Source organism: Protobothrops mucrosquamatus, unplaced genomic scaffold (assembly GCF_001527695.2).
Source record: "Protobothrops mucrosquamatus isolate PMUCROS unplaced genomic scaffold, P.Mucros_1.0 scaffold1396, whole genome shotgun sequence".
Classification (NCBI taxonomy): domain Eukaryota; kingdom Metazoa; phylum Chordata; class Lepidosauria; order Squamata; family Viperidae; genus Protobothrops; species Protobothrops mucrosquamatus.
In genome coordinates this window covers 95,567-111,144 of record NW_015387582.1, presented here as the reverse complement: position 1 = coordinate 111,144, position 15,578 = coordinate 95,567, and the positions used below count along the sequence as shown (strand labels likewise).

The following is a 15,578-nucleotide window of genomic DNA, read 5'->3' as shown; positions in this document are numbered from 1 at the left end:
TACATTCAGATGCTTGGCAACTGATTCATATTTATGACGGTCACAGTGTCCCAGGGTCATGTGAAGTGACCAAAACCTGCTGCAACCACCCAGCAGACGGGGGGAATAAAAACCAAACACCCCCCCACCCCACCCCCGCTGCCAATCCTCAACAGAAATGCTCACAACAATGAAAACCTCGGACAGGAGGAAGAGCGCCACCGGGTGGGCAGGCAGGTGTCTTGCTCGGCTGTGGCTTGGGGGGCACTTTTTTCAGTGCCATTTTAACTTCGAACAGTCACTAAGCGAACTATTGTAAATCGAGGACTACCTGTACTTTATCACTTTTTTCCTTTTTGGGGGGGGTCAAGTTTTTGACACCTTGCTAGGCGACTGGTGGTACTCGGATATTGCCATATCCTAAAAATGGTACAATGGGCGAAAAGGTTGAAAAGCCCTGACCTAGCATATTGGGGGGGGGGGATAAAAAAAACCCCTTTATTGCTCAGGATAAAATGATCCAAAAAAGTTTGGAGACCCGCAGCTTAGAAAACTTATGTAACTTTCAGTCGTTTTTCCTGCTTGGAAGATAACTGAATATCGGTAGTCCCTGATTTACGACTGTAATTAGGACCAGAATTTCTGTTGTTAAGCAAAGCGGCTGTTAAGTGAGTTATGCCAAATTTTAGGATCTTTTTTGCCATGGTTGTTAAACTCAGTTAAGTGAATCGTACGGTCATTAAGCAAATCCGGCTTCCCACATTGACTCTTGCTGGCGGGGAAAGTCATGAATGGCGATCGCATGACCCTGGCATGCCATAACCATGATAGACACGTGCCAATTGCCAAGCACTTAAATTTTGATCACGAGACCGTGGGGATGCGGCAAGGGTGGTTAAATGTGAGTACCGGTTGTAAGTCACTTTTTCCAGTGCCGTTGTGGCTTTGAAGGGTCGCTAAACGAATGGTTGTAAGTCAAGGACTAACTGTATCTCAAAAATTCAGTTCACTGTGTGGAGTCCTGCAGGGAAGGTAAATTACCTCTGTGAACAATGTGAACAAATTTCTGTGTAATTTAACAAAACCCTGCCCTCAATTCTCCCATTTCCATCTCCCTTATCAAGCACCTATTTTCTGTCATGTAAACCAGGGGTCCCCAACCCCCGGTCCGTGGACCACTACCGGGCCGTGGCATGCCAGCAACCGGTCCACACAAACAAGCAAAGTCCCATCTGCAGGATGCAGGCAGCACACAAAACCACGCACCCTCCGGTCTGTGGAAAAACCTATCTCCACGGAATCGATCCCTGGTGCCCAAAAGGTTGGGGACCTCTGAGGTAAACAGTTTCAACAACTTTGACTAATCCTGGTCACAAACTGCATTGACCACCATGCACTAGAAGGGACTGTGCCTCCAAGAGGAAGGAACGGACCCCAGCAGAGCGATAAAACAGGTGTTTCCTCCCCTAAAAACCGTTGCCTTTGGGTTATACAGAATAGGAAGGGGAAAAGTAAGAATTGTGCAGAGGGAACTCCAGACAACGCCATCCATAAACTACACAATGCAATTTTAAATCTCTGGGTGACAATTTTAAGGTATCATGCTGCAGTGTATGTAGCAGTTAGCACTTGTTCTGAGGGAGATTAGCAACTTAGGCCTAGAATACCACACGTTCCTCTTCCCACCTCCCTCCCTTTACTTTTATGTTATGTCTTCTGATGTCCTCAAGATACGATCACAACCGAGCCCAAAAGTTCTGTCGCTAAGTGAGACGTTTGTGAGGTGAGTTTTGCCCCGTTACTACAACCTCTCTTGCCATAGTTGTCATGTGAATCACTGCAGCTGTTAAGTTAGAAACTCGGTCCTGAGGTGAATCTGACTTCCCCATTGACTTTGCTTGTGAGAAAGTCACAACAGGGGATCACGTGAACCCCGGGACACTGCAACTGTCATAAATACGAGTCAGGTGCCAGGCGTCTGAATTTTGATCATGTGACCCCGGGAATGCCGCCATGGTCGTAAGTGCGAAAGGCGGTCACAAGTGGCTAACTCTGAACGGTCACGAAATGAACTGTTGTAAGTCGAGGACTACCTGTAGTAATAAAGAGAGGGCTATCTTACTATGCAAGCTGCTCAGGCTAAGAAGTGTGGGATAAATGCCGGACCTAAAGCAACCAAAAATCAAATCTATTTAATCAATTTATCTCTCTATCTTTCTCAGGGCCTGCCTTAAATCCCATTTTGCAACACCGCTTGCACTTGACATTCGCCGACGCCCCTAAGCTTCAGGAGAGAAATGTGGGGCAACTTTTAAAAGTCAGTGTGGTGTAATGGTGTGTGGCAGAGGCCTCGAGAGGATGGGTGGAGGGACGCTGTCAAGGAAGCAATCAGATAAGAAACAGCCTAGCCAGCAGCAAGAGTGTGGACAGGACAAAGGGGTTCAGGAAACAACCCCCCCCCCCAGTTTCTCAGGCTGTAAAGGAGATGTGGGGGGGGGGAGAGGAAGAATTGTACTTTCATTCTTGCAAGATTCTGTCAATGTACAACAAACAGAATGCAAGTAGTCCTCGACTTACGACCACAATGGAGCCCAAGATTTACATTGCTAAGTGAGAAATGTTTTACAACTCTCCTTGCTCCATTGGTTAAGCGAATCACTGCAGCCGTTAAGTTAGTAACATGGTTGTTAAGTGAATCTGGCTTCCCCCATTGACTTTGCTTGTCCACCGGGACACTGCGACCCTCAGAAATATGAACCAGTCGACTGATTTCATATTTAGGATTTAGATTCATAATGGAAATGAAAACTAACTGTTAGATCAGGGGTAGTCAACCTTGGCTCTTTTATGACTCGTGGACTTCAACTCCCAGAATTCCTGAGCCAGCTAAGCTGGCTCAGGAATTCTGGGAATTCAAGTCCACGAGTCATAAAAGAGCCAAGGTTGACTACCCCTGTGTTAGATTATAGTTCTGAATTGTGATATGGAAAACGCTTTGAGACCATGGAAGATACTTCATTAGCAATTGAAGAGTTACTAGGACAAGAAATAGAATATATCTGTGAAATAGAGTAAGAATGTAATTTTTGGAATAATATGGCTATCTCAGATATGATAATTGTTTTGTAATGGAATGAGAATAAGGAAATGGATTTGTGAAATGAGGAGTTGTTAGGATAAGAACTAGAATAGATTTGGGAAAAGTAAGAATGTAACTTTTGGAACAATATGTTTATTTTAGATATCATAATTATTATGTCATGAAATGAGGGAAATTAGGGTTACCTGAAGTGTAAACAATATGGTCATTTAAGGCTAACTGGAATATGGTAATTGGAAAGCTTAAAAACAGGACATGGATCTGTATAAGTAAAATGTTATTGATAAATGAATTGATTGAGTGAGCTCTATTTAGAAATGTATTAACTTTAATATGTTATATTAAGAGAAATAGAGAGGGAACCTTTAAGGAGTTAACCTGAGGAATATATCTATGACTTTGTTATTGGATTATTGATTACCCCATCACCACGTTGTTTCCTAAGCACTTGGATGTAAAAACTGAAAAATTAATAAAACTTGATTTAAAAAAAAAGAAATATGAACCAGTTGTCAAGCATCCGGATGCAAATCACAAAACCATGGGGATGTCGCAACGATTGTTATGTGTGAAAAATGGTCTTAAGTCCCTTTTTTCAGTGCTGTTGTAACTTCAAATGGTACTAAATGAACTGTTGTAAGTCGTAAGTTGTAAATAAATAGAATTAGCCCATCTATCTGACTGTGTGGTTGTGATTCCTATCTGGCTAATCCCGTGAGATCAATTTTGCTGCTTGTGTTGCAACAACAACAACAACAACACTGTTGCCTGATGCTTGGCAGGCAGCAGAATCCCTTGAGGGTTAGAGGCGTGAAATTCTTCTCATTGGAAGAGAGTTGATGATTGCCAAATTGATATGGGCTTCTTAGTCAAACGTCCACCTAAATCTGATGAACTACATCTAAGCTGGAAAGAACAAGGTTAATAAGCACAGTCTGAACTAGATTTCTAAGCAACTGTCTGCAAATTGGATGTGGGTAAATGTTTAATAATAATAATACAGTTGAAAAGGACCTTGGAGGTCTTCTAGTCCAACCCCCTGCTCAGGCAGGAAACCCTATACCATTTTGGACAAATGGCTGTCCAGTCTCTTCTTAAACACTTCCAGTGTTGGAGCATTCACCGCTTCTGGTGGCAGGTTGTTCCACTGGTTAATTGTTCTAACTGTCAGGAAATTTCTCCTTAGTTTTAGGTTGCTTCTCTCCTTGATCAGTTTCCATCCGTTGCTTCTTGTCCTGCCTTCAGGCGCTTTGGAGAATAGCTTGACCCCCCTTTACTCTGTGGCAGCCCCTGAGATATTGGAACACTGCTATTATGTCACCCCTTGTCCTTCTCTTCATTAAACTAGACATATCCAATTCCAGTAATCATTCTTTATATGTTTTATCCTCCAGTCCCCTGATTATATTTGTTGCTCTTCGAGTCTCAACATCTTTTTTTCATCAAAACTGGATGCAGTATTCCAAGCGTGGAATTATAAAGTGGTATCAACACTTCACATGATCTTGATTCTGTCCCTCTGTTAATGCAGCCTAGCACTGTGTTGGCTTTTTTGGCAGCTGCAGCACACGGCTGGCTCATATTTAAGTGACTGTCTACTAGGACTCCGGGATCCCTCTCATAGTTGCTACTATTGAGCAAGGTACCACCTATACTATACCTGTACATTTGGTTTTTCTTGCCTAAATGTAGAACCTTGCTTTTTTCACCATTGAATTTCATTTTGTTAGATAGCGCCCAGTGTTCAAGTCTGTCCAAATCCTTCTGTATCTTAAGCCTATCTTCTGGCATGTTGGCTATTCCTGCCAGCTTGGTGTCGTCTGCAAATTTGATGGGTTTCCCATCTATCCCCTCGTCCAAATCATTGATGAAGATGTTGAAGAGCACTGGGCCTAGAACAGAGCCCTGGGGCACCCAACTACACACTTCCCTCCATGTAGATGTGGTTCCATTGAGGACCACACGCTGAGTACGGCCGGTCAGCCAGCTACAAATCCATCTGGTGGTGATGGTCTGTAACCCACATTTTTCTATCTTATCAAGTAGTAGGCTGTGGTCTACTTTATCAAATGCCTTACTGATGGTTACTATTTGATGGTTGTGTATTTGGCAGAATCATCTTCCATCATGGCGGAGGAGTTGAGGCCCTTGTTTCAGTTCTCTCTGACCTGACTTGCTTGGAAACAGGCTGATTGCAATACAGGTAGTCCTTGACTGACAACCATAATTACCACTGCCAGTCACGATGGTCGTAAACTGGGTCATAATGTGATCAGTCTGATTTTATGAGCTTTCCTTATGGCAGTTGCTAAGCCAACATGGCAATTATAAGGTGAACGCTGCACTTGTTAAGCAAATTCTCGGTTCGCTATGGGCCAGTTTTTGCCGGAAACAGGAAGTACACGCTGGATTCTGACAAAAGAACATTGTAAATGGCAGTTATGTGACTACAGGAAACTGCAAATGGCCGTAAGTGTGGGCTTGTTGCTAAGTGCCCAAAATGCACACACGGGGCAGCCAGCTGTAGAACTTTGAAACCAGGTCATAAGTAGCTTGTGGTGAGTCCACTGTAACTTTAAACGGGTGCTAAGTGACCGTTATAAGTTGAGGACTACGTGTAGAATCCTAGAATGGAAAATTTAGTGCAGAAAAGTCTGGCTGCAGTCTGTGTATTCAGGGAATGGGCCATGAGGATTTCCTCAACCCTGACATAACCAAGGCATAACCTCAATCCGACAGGCAAGTGACTTTAACATTTCGCTTACTCACCACTTTAAATTAGAAAGAGACAAGAGAAGAATGTAGATTAAAAGTCTCCAAAACACTACCTGTGATTAAAATGTGATTAAATTTGTCCCTTGGATGGAAGATTGCATGGGACAGTTCTATAAGAAGGGCCATTTGGGTTACCCACTATAGAAGAATGGACGCTTAAACTGTCAAATTTAGCAGAAATGGCTAAAATTTCCGCTTATCACAAGAAAGATACATCTCGGTCTGGAGAAGATGGATAGATTATATTCAGAATAAATATGGGACTAAAAAGTTTCATTTGGGTTATGAGTAAACTCTAGAGTATTGTTATTATTAATAGTTTATTTTAATGGAATTTTTGTTAGTTTTAATTATATGATATTATTATTATTTTTAATATTAGTATGGTATTGTTTAATATTTAGGTTATGAATATGTTTATTATTGTGTTTAACTTTAATTTGTTTAAATTTGTTTTAAAGGGGAGTTAAAGCGCATTATGGACTTGGTTATTTTAATAGTTGGTTAATGTTAGATAGATTTTGAGTATTATATTTGTAACCCTGTGTTCAGCTCTGGGAAGTGGGGGAGGGGGAGGGTGGGGTTTTGGGGTGGGTATGGGGGTTTATACTGTAATCTTTATAAAACTTTTAATAAAAAAAAGAAAGAAAAAAGAAGGGTCATTTGGGGGAACCAAGGGAGAAAGCAGAGGGCTGAGACAGGGGGAAATGTAAAAAAACACAAGCCTGTGAATGAAGCAACGTGGAGGGAGCAGACTGGCTTTACAAGGACAAAAGTAAAATGGATAACCCAGGAGTCAATTAGCTTGAGTTAGATTTCGTTTAGTCTCCTGCCTATAATTTATTTTGCTTACTATTTTTTTTAATTGTCTTCAGCACTTCCCATAACATTGTTCACTCCAATATGATACTGTGATGAATTTGTACAATGTGCAAAAAATAGTAGTAGTAGTAGTAGTAATAGTAACCATTTCCACTGTTAAGGCAGTTGTTAAGTAAGCCATGCCTAATTTTACGACCTTTTTTGTCATGATTGTTAAGTGGATCATTGCAGCTGTTAAGTGACTTATGCTGTCCTTAACCTGGTTTCCACCGTTGACTTCCCTTGTCAGAAGCTGGCTAGGATCTAGATGTAGTAATAATAGTAGTAATTGCTAGTCTTGCAGGTTGCTCAAGACTGATGTTTTTTCAGGGCAGAAATGAGATCTATCCCACTGGAGTGAACAGAAAGAAAATTGTGGTGGGGCTTTGAGGTGGCAAAACGGGTCACGGCCTGGGGAACAGGAAAACGAACCCAAAACCAAAACCTCCCTGGATTTTATGGGAACTTTTATCAGGTTCGGAAAGTAATTCACTCTTTCTCTTCCACTGCGTAGACAGGAAACCTTCTTACGCCCTCCCAGGAAATCCTACCGTGACAACGCTCTCACAGCACCTGCCAGGAACCAGCTGTCGGGGTTTTTCCATGGCTCTTCCTGAAAACTGGTCTGTTTCACCGATCTACTGTATTTCACTTTCCGTCCACCTGGCTTCTCCATGAGTTCAGAAATGCTTGTTTCTTTTTCTCCGGATGGGCAGAAGCTACACGCCCGTCCTTTATTGACCTCCCTTCTTTGGGGTTCTGGGATTTTTCAACAAAAAGCACAGTCTTAGAAGCCCTCAAACCAAGCTTGATTCCGTGAGACGCCCTAGTTCAGGGGTAGGCAACCTTGGCTCTTTTATGACTGGTGGACCTCAACTCCCAGAATTCCTGAACCAGCCATGCTGACTCAGGAATTCTGGGAGTTGAAGTCCACCAGTCATAAAAGAGCCAAGGTTGCCTACCCCTGCCCTAGTTGTATTACATAGGCCAGGGGTAGGCAACCTTGGCTCTTTTATGACTTGTGGACTTCAACTCCCAGAATTCCTGAGCCAGCCATGCTGAGGGGAAAGGGAGAGGTTTCCAAGCTGAGCCATGCTGGCTCAGGAATTCTGGGAGTTGAAGTCCACGAGTCATAAAAGAGCCAAGGTTGCCTACCCCTAACATAGGCGGTCCTTGACTTACGACTACAATTGTGACCAGAATTTCCATTGTTAAGGCAGTTGTTAAGTAAGCCATGCCTGATTTTACGACCCTTTTTGTCATGGTTGTTAAGTGGATCACTGCAGCTGTTAAGTGACTTATGCTGTCCTTAAGTAATCTGGCTTCCACCACTGACTTTTCTCATCAGACCATGTCTGCGAAGTTTACAAATGATGATTACACGACCCGATTCTATTGTGTTCTGCCTCCGAGCAACTTCAGCTGAGTTAAAACCTTTCAGTCCGGTTAAGCTGTAAAAAGTCGAGAGGCTGGAGATTTATAGCTAGGTCTTGTTCAAGGGTCCTGGCTAAAAAATAGGCTTAAAAATACTCTTATTTCCCTACAAACACTTGAGCAACCAAAAATGATAGCAGTTGCCCAAGGTCTCCAGCTTTGCTTAGGTCATTTCAAAAAGGGTAGGAACCTTCTCTGATCATGGCCAGTTGTATTAGACTTTTTCTATCTTCAGATCCTTCCTGACATTGTCTTGTTCACCTTAGCTTACTTGGTTCAGATCTGCTAGCCAAGCTGTGAGAATGTGCACTCTGGTTGAGCAATGGAATATGAAACGGGCCGTCTTTAAGAATGACCTCACATCCTTTTTTTTTTCTTTTTTTTTTGTCCCTGGCCAGTTTATTCCCCCGAATTGCCTTTACTTTCTCTTTTCAATGACCTGTAAATGAACCCTTCAATTACAGCTTGATTTATAGTTAAACCTTAACAAGTCACTGAAAGTTTCTGGAGATGCTTCAAGTGATCCTCCCAACTGGCCCTACAGACTTTTATGTCCTCTACAGTTCATAGGCAGGACCCAGGGGGTGTCAGAAGTATTTAGATGAAGAACATTTATTGAGCTGTTTTAGGTTGAGGACTATCTGTACTCCTAGGCTAGTTGTGTGGTTTTACGTAACATCTCTCTGGGGATGGATGGATAGATGAAGGGATGGATGGATGGATGGATGGATGGATGGATGGATGGATGGATGGATGGATGGATGGATAGGTAGGTAGGTAGGTAGGTAGGTAGATGGATGGATGGATGGATGGAGAGATAGAGACAGGGAGAGAGAGAAATAGTTACACACACACACACACATATATATAAAGAGAGAGAGAGAGAGAGTGAGACAAAGACACATAGACAGATAGAGACAGACACATAGACAGACAGACAAGGTCTTTCACTTATCTGCAATTCTTTTTACAATCTCTAGGCCTCATTTTGCCCGCTTGCAAAAGAACGACTCAGAAGCACTAAATCCTACAGACCTTTGGGGTGCTAAAGCCATCTGTCCCAATGTTTACAATTACATCCTGCTGTAGAGAACCACAGAGAAATAAGACAGAGATGACACTTGCAAAGATACGATTTCAGCCTAGCTCAGATAGGTTCTAACCACATTCATGGGGCTAAATTAAGGAGGAAAGGGGAAACTCAGCCTGGCTTCCCAGTTTTCGTTACAACAGCTGATATTAGTAACAGAATTCTGGTTAGAGTCTGTTTCCTGACCCAGCCTACCTCAAAAGGACTGCGGTATGCATTATTTGCAAGCACGTTTGAACTTTGGTTCATCCCCCAGTTAAACTACTCAGCCAAGGACTGAAACCCAGTGCTACGTGCTTCATCTTTTCAACGATTGAGAAGAATGTCACATACAAAGCGTCCTTCAATGGCCAAAGGAAATGACACACAGTAGGATGTACGGTTAGCTAGTTGGCGTTCACAAGCCTCTGGGGCATGCACGTATTGTGTGTTTTCACAAACTGGTTGCAGGGAAGGAGACGGTATCTAATAATGACATACTACAAGGCAGAATTTAAATTAAAGGCTACAGCCTTGAATATTGACCCAAAGGACCTCAGTGGCTTTTCTACGCTGCAATTTCTTTACTCAACCATTTTGAATCTTGCAGAGTTGGTGGAGTTTAATGGTTTCATTTCCTAGAATCAAAGTTAAATACATTTTTCAGGCTGAGCACGGCTTGTCTTGGACTGAGACCAGCGAAATCAGAAGAGGAAGGAGTCAAAATCTGAGTTTGCACCATCTCAGCCAAAGCCAATCTTATTGGGCATTGATCCCAGCAGGGTCCTTACAGGAAAACTGCATTTTCCATATTTCCCGTTCTTCCTGTTTATCATCTCTCTACAGAGCTGCTAGCTACTGGGAGCGGTTTGCACGTTGTCCAAAATATTTGGGCAGAAAAGATTTGATTGAAGGATGGAGGCCAGGCGTGTGTCTGGAAGCAAACCACAACCATCTGTTTTTTTAGCTGTGACCCTTCTCCGCTTCTTCACTCATACGGGCAGATGTATTTGCAGCTGGCTTGGCTTCGTGTTTTCCTTTCTGTGTTCCATCACAAGGAGGGCAAAAGCACTTCCTTGTATGACCAATACTTTAGATACTTTAGAGCAGTATCTCAGAAACTCAGGATATCGTTGTGCTTTTAACAGCTGGTCAGCAATTGTGAGGTTGCCAAAAGGCAGTTAAGTGATTAAGATAAGCCATATTGGTTGGCTTAAGTGATTACGATAAGCCATATTGGTCATGGGAGACACATCTCCTGGGCTGGATGACGACCCGAACTTCCATGACTGAAGATCGGAGATTCTCCAGTACCAATCCATCTTAATGCTAGGCTGCATTAACAGAGGGATAGAATCAAGATCACGTGAAGTATTAATACCATTTTACAATGCCTTGGTAAGGCCACACTTGGAATACTGCATCCAGTTTTGGTCACCACGATGTAAAAAAGATGCTGAGACTCTAGAAAGAGTACAGAGAAGAGCAACAAAGATGATTAGGGGACTGGAGGCTAAAGCATATAAGGAACGGTTGCTGGAATTGGGTATGTCTAGTTTAACGAAGAGAAGGACGAGGGGGGACATGATAGCAGTGTNAATCAAGGAGAGAAGCAATCTAGAACTAAGGAGAAACTTCCTGACAGTGAGAACAATTAACCAGTGGAACAACCTGCCTCCAGAAGCGGTGAATGCTCCAACACTGGAAGTTTTTAAGAAGAGACTGGACAGCCATTTGTCCGAAATGGTATAGGGTTTCCTGCCTGAGCAGGGGGTTGGACTAGATGGCCTTCAAGGTACCTTCCAACTTTATTACCGGTATTACTATTACTATTACTACTATAACCATTACCCCAATGTTGGTTCTTTATTTTTATTCACAAATCAAATAGTTCAGCGTTGTAAGCATGCATATTCTGAACAGGACATGCAGTTCCACCATAAGAATTTTAAAATAGTTATATCGTCTCAGGCTAATACCAGTACCACTGATCTAGGGTGTGGTTCTTAGAAAGGGCAAGCAGATACTTCAAAGGTCTCACAACTGGGAGAGAGAGAGAGATGCTCTTCTTCTTGCCTTCTTCTCCTACAACTGGTGTTTATGGCCACCAACCTGGAGGTAACACTGAGTCCTGAAGACCAACAAGCCTTGATAGATATCCTCCATGAATTTCTCTTTGAATCAGAATAGAGCTGGAAGGGACCTGGGAAGTTTTCTAGTCCAGCCCCCTGCTCAAGCAGGAGACCCTATACTATTTCAGACAAGTGACTGTCCAGTCTGTTCTTAAAAACCACCAGTGATGGAGCACCCATGATTTCTGAAGCTGTTATACTGGTTAATTGTCCTCACTGTTAGCAAGTTTCTCCTTAATTTCAGGTTGCTCCTCTCCTTGATTAGTTCCATCCATTGTTTCTTGTCCTGCCTTCAGGTGTTTTGGAGAATAGTTTGACCCCCTCTTCTTTGTGGCAGTCCCTCAAATACTGGAATTCTGCTATCCTGACACTCCTAGTCTTTCTTTTCTCAGTGCCTGCAAGCATTCTTCATATGTTTTCATCTCTAGGCCTTTAATCATCTTAGTTGCTCTGCTCTGCACTGTTTCCAAAATCTCAACATCTTTTTTTGTAATTTGGTGACTAAAACTGGATGCAGTATTCCAGGTGTGATCTTACTAAGGTTTTATAAATCGGTACTGATACTTCATGTGATTTTGATTCTGTGCTTCTGTTTATACAACCAAGGATTGTATTAGCTTTTTTGGCTGCTGCCGCACACTGCTGGCTCATATTTAAGTGATCGTCCACTAGGACTCCAAGGTCCCTCTCACAGTTACTGTTTTTGAGCCAGGTTTTACCTAATCTGTACTTGTACTTTTGGTTTTTCCTGACTAAGTGTAAAACCTTACGTTTCTCCACATTAAGTTTGATTTTGTTAGATAAAGCCCAGTGTTCAAGTCTATGAAGATCCCATGCTGGCTGGGAATTCTAGGAGCTGAAGTCCATATATCTTAAAGTTGCCAAAGCTGACAAAAATAGGCCTGTGTAAACTTGAAGCTGGTTCCACTAAAACCAATTGGGTAGGGGGCTTAAAATATATGTTCGCTGAGGACTAAAATAACTCCCTTGCATCTGCCCTCATTTGAGTAAGCCAACGGGGCTTTGGTTTGTCGCAAAAATCTTTCCAAGTAAGGTTACTATTTCCTAAATATAAGATTTCTTTTAAAATATGCCCCAACATGCCAATTTTGGCTATGCCAAAGTGATTCAAAGATTGGAGAAAAAATGAATTTTTGGCCGCCAGTGTGCATTTTTATGTCTACAAGCTACAAATCCTTTATACAGACTTTACTCATAAGCTTATTTTTGAAGAGACTTGCTTGAAGAGAGAGAAAAATGAAACCAGCTGCCTTTTTTAAATAATAAAAATAAAAATGAGGAGCTTTGGGTCTGAAGATGCATGCATCATTTAAGGAACAGGACCTCATCCAGAAACCTAAAGAAAATTAGCATTGTTTGGGCTGATAGATTGTAAAACATGCATTCATCACCAAGAACAGTAGGAAAAATATTTAATTTTTCCACTTATATAAAAACTTACAATTTAACCTAGGGCTCTGTAAGAGAATCTGGCAGATTAAGATAGAATAACAACTTCTCAAGGACTAGATTGCTTTTTTAAAGCAAATCTTATTTTAATAGCTATATTTTTTATAGTTTTTATAGATTTTTTTTAAGCCAGATAGGTTTAGTATTAAGTGTTTTATTAAGTTATTTTTACTGAAGGTTGTTTTAATGTTGTTCTTCCTTTTGTACTCTGCCCTGGGCTTTTTCGGGAGAACAAATGGTATAAATATAAAACTAATAATGCTAAGAAATAATAATTCTGAAAGAAGAGAGAATGACCTGCAGCACATTCTCCTCTCTACCACGCAATGACAAATAATATTAAACCACCAGCAATTCGGGGTACAAAGTTTTCCAAGATCCAATTTTGGTTCAAATGTCTTATGAGCTCACAAATTTCCTTCATTCGAAATGAAGGCTCTAAATAAATTGCACGTTGAATAAATCACACACAAGATAAAATAAAAGATTTGCCTTCCCCTCTAATGCTGTCATCCCAATGGTATTATTATACCCATGCCAGGAATAGCGCAACATGGAAACGGTTTTGTATGGGCAGCGGTCAGCATAAGGGATGGTAGATAAATTGTGGTTTTGTTTGATGGAGACGTGCCTCCTATAATTGTTAGAGAGCCAGTTTGGTCTAGTGCAGGAGTAGGCAACCTTGGCTCTTTTCTGAGTCGTGGATTTCAACTCCCAGAATTCCTGAGCCAGCCATGCTGAGGGGAAAGGGAAAGGTTTCCAAGCTGAGGCATGCTGGCTCAGGAATTCTGGGAGTTGAAGTCCACGAGTCATAAAAGAGCCAAGGTTGCCTATCCCTGGTCTAGTGGTTAAAGCACCAGGCTAGAATGCAGGAGATCGTAAGTTCAAGTCCCGCCTCAGACATGGAAGCCAGCTGGGTGATTGGGCCAATCACTCTCTCTCATCCCAACTCACATCACAAGATTATTGTTGTGGGGAAAATAGGAAGAGGAAGGTACGTTGGACCTATTCGCCACCTTGAGTTATTTGTAAAAATAATAAGGGCAGGATATAAATAAATAAACGGTGTTGAAGAAGACTCTTGAGAGTCCCTTGGACTACAAGGAGATCAAAACAGTCAATCCTTGACTCAATAATGAATTGAACATGTTAAAGTAGTAAGATGATGTTTTTGTGTGATAATATGGGTGTTTTTAGGCATGATAATTACTTGGATGAAATTTGAATCTTACCTAACAGAATGAAATGATTTAAGATTTGATATTATTTTGCTAGGTTAAAGAGATTGATTGATTGATGGACTACATATGTATAGGGTAGACTAATATTTTATTTTAATCAGGATACATAGTGTGTAGTGGAAAAAGAAATAAACAAGACTTGTGATAAAATTAAGGACTTAAGAGATCAGAACTAGAATATATCTGGAAAGGATACCTGAAGTGATAATGCGTTTATTTAAGGTTAAAGTTGACTATGGTAACTGTAAATTTATAAGGCTTAAAAACAGGTTTAGAATTTATAGAAATTTAATCTAGAAATGGATTATTTTAAATATATTATGTTATTTGAGGGAAATAGAGAGGGAATATTTAATGTATTGATTTGAGTTATTCATATATGATTTTATTTTTGGATGTTTGATTACCCCAGCACCACGGTGTGTCTCAAGCACTTTGTTCTAAGAAACAAAAAACCAATAAAATATGTTTTTAAAAAAACAAAAACAGTCAATCCTAAAGGAAATCAAGCCTGGCTGTCCTTTGGAAGGACAGATACTGGAGCTGAGGTTCAAATACTTTGGTCACCAAATGAAACGAGAGAAGACTCCTTGGAAAAGATCCTGATGTTGGGAAAGATGGAAGGCAAAAGGAGAAAGGGAATGGCAGAAGATAAGAAGGATAGATAGTAGATAGTGTCATCGATGCAATGGACATGAATTTAGATAAACTCTGGGAGACAGTGGAGGACAGGATGAAGGCTGGCCTGCTAGGGTCCATGGAGTTGCAAAGAGTTGGACACGACTTAGCGACTGAACAAACAAATTGCTATGAACAAAGAACACAGAGAAATAATAAGTGGAGCTTCAGTCCCAAACTCAGAAACAGTTTCTCTGTGATCTCTCTGGCTCGGTTGGAGGTGCAAATGAACAAATTATTCAGAGAAAGGATGACAATGTAATGGCGATTTAATCCAAGTGAGCATGTACCAATGACCAGGTCACCGGCACCTTCCTTGAGCATAGAAAAAAAGGACTGACTCACCTCTATCCAAGCTGCGCATACTTTCATCCAGATGCAGGTCAAAAATCCGTACTTCGGCAAGGTTGGGCTCTTGTTCCAGAAGCATTTCAACCAGATGTTTTCCCAGGAAACCACAGCCTCCCGTCACCAGATAGATCTGGTTTTGGCTAGTCAACTTCATCTGTGCTGGAAAGGGAGAACCAAAGAGCACACTTAAATTGGGACTACAAGAAGTTGGAACGAGTGGAAGAGGCAAAGGAACAAAAATAGAAATAGTAGAATCCAAGGCGGAGATTAAGAATATGAAATCAAGAGCAATCGTAAGAACCGCACGTGTCACATATGGGAAAAAGGAAGGACCCTGAGGCTATACTCCAGAAGGAGGGGGGAAGGAGCAAAAAATAATAATAATGAACCACTGGAATGTATCTCTTCTTTCACACTGCTTCTAGGAAAGGTGCTGACTTTCCAAGTGGCATTTTCCAAACAGAAAGGCAGTGAACCAACAGTCACGG

The 15,578-nt window shown here is 41.5% G+C and overlaps 1 protein-coding gene across 1 annotated transcript in view; it reads right to left on the bottom strand.

The window, feature by feature from the left end:
- Positions 1-15,169, bottom strand: part of HSD3B7 (hydroxy-delta-5-steroid dehydrogenase, 3 beta- and steroid delta-isomerase 7) — a 37,695-nt gene extending 22,526 nt beyond the window's left edge. Inside the window, exon 1 of the mRNA XM_029285185.1 lies at positions 15,085-15,169. Coding sequence (XP_029141018.1) covers positions 15,085-15,169 — 85 coding nt within the window. The remainder of the gene's footprint in view (positions 1-15,084) is intronic.
- Positions 15,170-15,578: the final 409 nt, after the last annotated feature.